The sequence below is a fragment of the Gekko japonicus genome, unplaced genomic scaffold (assembly GCF_001447785.1).
Source record: "Gekko japonicus isolate JY-2015 unplaced genomic scaffold, Gekko_japonicus_V1.1 scaffold80, whole genome shotgun sequence".
Taxonomy (NCBI): Eukaryota; Metazoa; Chordata; class Lepidosauria; order Squamata; family Gekkonidae; genus Gekko; species Gekko japonicus.
In genome coordinates, this window is record NW_015168047.1 from 656,201 (window position 1) to 662,200 (window position 6,000).

Genomic DNA, 6,000 nt, shown 5'->3' on the forward strand with positions numbered 1-6,000 from the left:
AAACCGCCACCCAATCCTAAGCAATCAGGAAGCTTATACGCTTTTCACAGTGCCTTCGCTTTTGACTTCTCTTACCTTTTTCTTGCCTTCCCAGCACCTCTCCTTCAGTCCATAAGAACATTTTAGAAACAACTCAGATTTCCAATCAAATGACATTATTCTCATTGCTCCACTCAAAGGAAGATTTCCAGACTTATCCATCCATATGCTACTGAACAATCAAATCTCCCACATAAAATCCATCAGTTCTCAACTGGGGTTAAATCAAGATGGGTTCGTCTTGTTTCCTTTCCCTGTTCTCAAAGTAGTCCCATCCCTACGACAAATTCAAAATTATACAGTTTCCTCACTCTCAAAGACATAGGGCCAATTCACATTTCACTTTTCGGCTAGTATGGAACAATTCTGTGCTTTGTGATGTGCCTGCGACCCTGCATAGATCTGTTGGTGCTGCATGGTAAATGTGTGCCCTGACCTAAATGGCCCAGACTAGCCAGCTCTCTTCAGATCTCAGAAGCTAAGCAGGGTCAGCCCTGGTTAATTTTTGGATGGGAGACCACCAAGTAAGTCCAGAGTCACTACACAGAGGAAGGCAATGGCAAACTACCTCTGTTAGTCTCTTGCCTTGAGAACCAGTTGGCTGCAACTTGATGGCACTTTGCACACGCCCACACACACAGTGAACACGTCGTTAGGTTAGGTGTTACTAGCCCATCATATTGCAATATTTTAAGTCTAGGCTTTTTATTAGCTTTGCTAATGAGAAAATTCTGGATTGTAAACAGACAAACAAGCATGATACATCTGTTTCAGATTTCCGCTTGGTTTCAGATTCCTGCCATTCAAATGCTATCGCACAGTTTATTGGATGTCCCATCCTATTGATGGTATTGACATACACGGTGTAATCTGTTTTGAGTCTCAGTGAGGAAGGTGGACTATAAAAACATAAATAAAATTGCATTTTGTTTCTGTCAGTAGATGGCAAATTCACTCCTATGCCACTGCTCAGCTCTGTTTTGTTTATTTGCAATTTTGTACCATCCATGGATAATACAAATAGATAATGTGGGCACCTCCCCTTACCTGCCACAGAACAATGACAACACAAAGACTCTTGAGTGAAATCAGTGAAGCTCACAGTTTTATCTGATGCATCCTAGAATGACTAAAAGCAAATACTAACCCCTCCAATGACTCATGCCCAATAGTTGCTGAAGGCAAGGGGAGCATTTCTTTCTGTTTGAATAGTTCATCTGATTAGCCCAAATGAAATTGCTTTGACTAATCATTATGTTTTCAAGAATGATTCACACACAGTTTACAACCAACAGAGGGCAATGAGACCAGACAAAAGAGGTTGCTACTGCTGCCACATGTCCACAAAAGTTCTCTTAAAGTTTTAGAAAGCCTTCTGAAGGTCACTGCAGAACAGAACATTACAGGTTTGGATACAAGGTGCTTAAGCTGAGATGATATTAATTAGAAAGGGCACATCTATATTTCCAGGGATTAATTTGCTTTAAATGTCTGTTTCCTTTTTTGCACATGTTGACAAATACAAAAGATGTGCTAGTGATAAAAATATAGTCTTACAGCATGCTCGTAAACAAGCACGTTGACTCTGAAGTGAGTCATGCTGATTTCACAGTTTACAACTTAGTATCTGTGTTTAGAACTGAATCCTTGCAGTGAAATCCTAGAGTCACATCCTTCTAAGCCAATTGATTTCAAGCTTTGACTCTCAAAAACTTCTACTCTGAAAATTTTGTTTGTCTCTAAGGTGCCACTGGAATCAAACCTAGTGATTCTAAACTGAGTTACATCGTTCTGAGGACATTTTAATCAATAGGCTTAGAAAGGTATAACTCTGCTCAGGATCTCACTGTAAATTAGCATGTATAACTCTGCTAAGCATCACACCATAAATAAGTTTATTTACCTTGGGGGGGGAACCTACTTTAAACGCCTCTGTTTTAAGGTATTTGGGTCAAGACATGCATGTCTCATATAAGACTCCTGAGCCCATGTCTACTCTTGAATGTTTTGAAATTACTTCTGTTTTTAAGAATTACTATTCCCACAGAAAAGTCCTCAAGCCATGCAACAGAAAAGAACTGGGGGGAAACGTTCATGCACCAATTTTTGCATTTAAATGCCCCAAAATTAACATAAAAATTCAAATGATCCTTTTTTCCAGGCTCTCAACTTCCGATTTAAAGTGAAATCCAGAAACAAAAATCACACAGTACCTTTGATTTATTTTATTATGGTATTACTTGCATTTGGTTTTTAGATTTTACTAGTGACCAATATGGTGACGTATTTTTTCCCTCCAAGTCTGAGGTCACCTCGGCACCCTATCCATTTATAGATCATGATTTGAAATTTATTAGTAAGTCATTATTTCATCTCCAAACGTATGCAGCTATTTTCTATAACCAGATGCCCTTCAGCACATTACACATGAAATGAAAACAATTTAAACAAGCTAAAGTTACATTAAGTTAAACAAAGACAAATCTGATAAATTTGTGACTAGTGCTATCTCTGAGCCACATGCAATACATTAAATAACGCAGATAAACAATGTCTCCATAAATGCAACAAAAATGTTAAATAGTATAAATGAAATTGGGAGGCCTTAGCTCAGTAGCAGAGAATATGTTTTGCATACAGAAGACCCCACGTTCAGTCCCTGACTTCCCCATGTGCCAATCTGTACAGAATGAGGCTAGAGGTACCAACCTTAAGTTAAAGCCTGGATAGGGCTGCAAGGCCACAGGCAGCAACCCTGTGAGCAATTGTGAGGAATGGCGTGACATGTTGGTGTAACTTCTGGTAGAAACCAAAACTGACATTAGGGTTTTCATGAATTTAAAGCTCCTACAACATCATTTCCCGTTTTTACCAAAAGTGACATCAGCACACTGGCACACTGCTGGCATGCGTTCCACACCACCCCGCATTTGTTTCCTACTGGTGACGAGGAACTGGCAGGGAAAGAAGCAAAATGCTACACGCATGTTAGCAGGGCAACACACACATTACTTCAAGTCTGGTGGAAATAAAACTGGAAGTGGACCTTGGAGACTGGGTTCCAATCCCACCTTAGTCACAGACTTGTGGACAGAATCCAACGAAAGCAAAATACATTTAGAGTTAAAACTGTGTCTAACTCTCTTCCATTATAGAACAGAAATAGCAAGTCAATAAATACAACAACAGAAATAATTAAAACTATGAAACACATTAGAAATTGCACACTATTTGCTTTCATGTTTGTTTCAATGGGGAACACATTTCTACCTGTCAAACTTTTCTCCTGAGGGAGAGAGGGACACAAATCCAAAGACTTTCAAGTTCCAAGGCTCATTATTGACACAAACAAACCATGGTTTGCTCATGCCTCCTGAATGCTGTGAACATCTAGGTTGTTTACAGACAGCTAAGTTCCAAAAAGGTAACCATGTTAGTCCGCATCAGCAAAAAACCACAGAGTTTTAGGGCACCTTAAAGACTAACACATTTATTGTGGTAGAAGCTTTCAGGAACCAGAACTTGACAAAGTACATGAAACTTATTTGAAGCACTCAGACATTTTCCACCTGCAGAAACCTATTTTAAACAGAGCTTACGAAAAGTCATTCAACAGATTTGTGGTCAACACGTATCATGATTGATCAGCTTTGTTCCCTATTTGTTTCATGGTTGACTGAGGTGCTCTTGTTCTGTTATGAATGGGAGACTATCACACAGGCCTTGACCTAATTAAAACTGAGTGATCTGGCCAGCCTTATTAACATCAAAACTGCAGGAGGAGGCATAACATTTTGAGATGGAAGAGAAGACTTTCAAGACAATCTGGCCTTTCCTAACACACCCATTACTGCTAATTCACGTTTAGTCTTAGATTGAAGGGGATTTATAAGCAGTAAATATTAATATCTACCACAGTCAAAAGCACCCCTGCTTCTTAGTGGCTGATAAAAAAATGTCTTTTCATTATAATGTATTGAATGATTTTTCCTTTAAAAGATCACACTTGGACATTCACTGGCAGAACACAATGGGAAAGCTCCTCTAATGCTAGAGGATCTAGGGGACCTTTCAGGCCCTAAAGACACTGCAACTTACCAAAATCCACAAGTTTAACACCTCCTTCAGTGGTCAACAGAATATTATTTCCTTTGATATCACGGTGGATGGTTTTGTTTTTGTGCAAGTGCTGAAGTCCCTGAAGTTTCATTTGTAATATGGAAAAAAGAGGAAACTGTCAAAATACACTTTATTTATTAAGCAGAGATACAGCTACACTAAAAAATGCAAGTGGTATCATTAATATACAAAGGACCCAAACCATGATAATTTATGGAGGAAAAAATTAATACTCTCAAGCATTTCCCAAGCCTGTCCCATTTTTATCCCAACCTTTTCCCATGCAATCCCCATTTAATCCTGCTAAGACCCATGGGAAGCAAATTAGGCTGAGAGAGAAAAAGGGTATATGACCAGCCTAAAGCTCTGCTGTTAAGAGAAGATTTGAATCCAGGTCTCCCCAGATCTGAGCTAAAATTCCAACAACTATGTCTCTCAAGGCAGTGGCATTTATAAATTCACAGGCCCAATTTACCATGCTGAGGTGGGAATGCAATGATAAATTGAAAAAGGTGCACCAACACAACACCATGGAGACTGGTATTATTTTGGCATCACAGGAAATTATATTTGGTCATGATGTCCAGCTGTTTCCGGTATGTGCCCTGTTGCTCTTATACATGCATTTTCATTGCCTTGTGTTGACTTTTGTAAGCAAATTTCACAGTGATTTATTCAAAGGAAAGCACAAACAACTACAGGGGAACAAAGAGATGGGGCTGTGGCTCTGTATACAGCAACTGTACAATGTCCAAGGTTCTAGTCTCTGGCATCTCCAGTTAAAAAACAACAACCAGGCAGTAGGTGATGCGAAAGACCAGAAACCCTGGAGAGATGCTGCCAATGGTCTGATTTAACAGTAGGCAGCTCCATGGGTTCATTGTTCAAAATATTGCCCGATATGAAACCATTTTCCTTAAGAGGGGGAAAAATGGTTCCAACCTACGGCTACACACAGAGAGAACCTTGTCAAACACTGGGGAATTTCAGACAGGCGATAGATTCCGGAAGGGAACCGGTTCTCAAACAGGTTCTGGTCTGTCATTTCAGACAGAACCCGTTTGAGAACTGGTTCCTTTCCCTTAATTCACTGTTAGACTGAAGCCAAAATGAAGTTGCCATATTTTAACAAGGTGTTTACTTACCATGAGTGCTTCATGTAAAATGTAAGCAACCAGAACTTCACTCATCCTTTCGCCTCTCTTTAAAAATCCTTTCACCAGGTCAGTCACAGAACCTCCATTGCATAACTAGATCAGAAAACGAGTTTTTTTAAAAAAGGAAAGTCATTATCACATGTCCTGGTTTTCAGTAGATTCCATATCCTAAGAAACAAATCAGCTCATAACCCATTTTTAATTGATTCATTTTTAAAATAGTTACTGTTTATCCTTACCCATAGGTTCAATGTGGGTCATGGCAATTTCAAATAAAACTGAGTATATCATGGTCCCAAAAGCATTCAAAATCCAAGTTATGTATATATTAAAAGTCAATGGCTATTGTATTATGTATTAAAACAAATCAAGGCACAGTAAAAGTTAAACACTTCAAGCTCACTTCACTTCAGCGGGGGGACATTATGTACATGCTTAACTGTACCACTGAAATATATGAGCATGAATACCCACACATCAAATTGGATAATTGTATATAAGAGGTAGGAGCAGCGGTGGCTCAAGTGGTTAAGACGCTGAACTGCAGGCTGTGGAAGGTCAGTAGTTCAGCAGTTCGAGACCCGGGTGCCGCATGATGGAGCGAGCTCCCATCTCTAGTTCCAGCTCCTGCCAACCTAGCAGTTCGAAAGCAAGAAATTGCAAGTAGATAAATAGGTACCACTTT

At 39.4% G+C, this 6,000-nt stretch overlaps 1 protein-coding gene across 1 annotated transcript in view; it reads right to left on the reverse strand.

Annotated features, from left to right (window-relative positions):
• Positions 1-6,000, reverse strand: part of MYO3A (myosin IIIA) — a 128,874-nt gene that overhangs the window by 99,519 nt on the left and 23,355 nt on the right. The window contains exons 3-4 of the mRNA XM_015414286.1: positions 5,304-5,408; positions 4,138-4,237 (exon numbers count right to left, since the gene is read on the reverse strand). Of these exons, the coding sequence (XP_015269772.1) occupies positions 4,138-4,237; positions 5,304-5,408 (205 nt within the window). The remainder of the gene's footprint in view (positions 1-4,137; positions 4,238-5,303; positions 5,409-6,000) is intronic.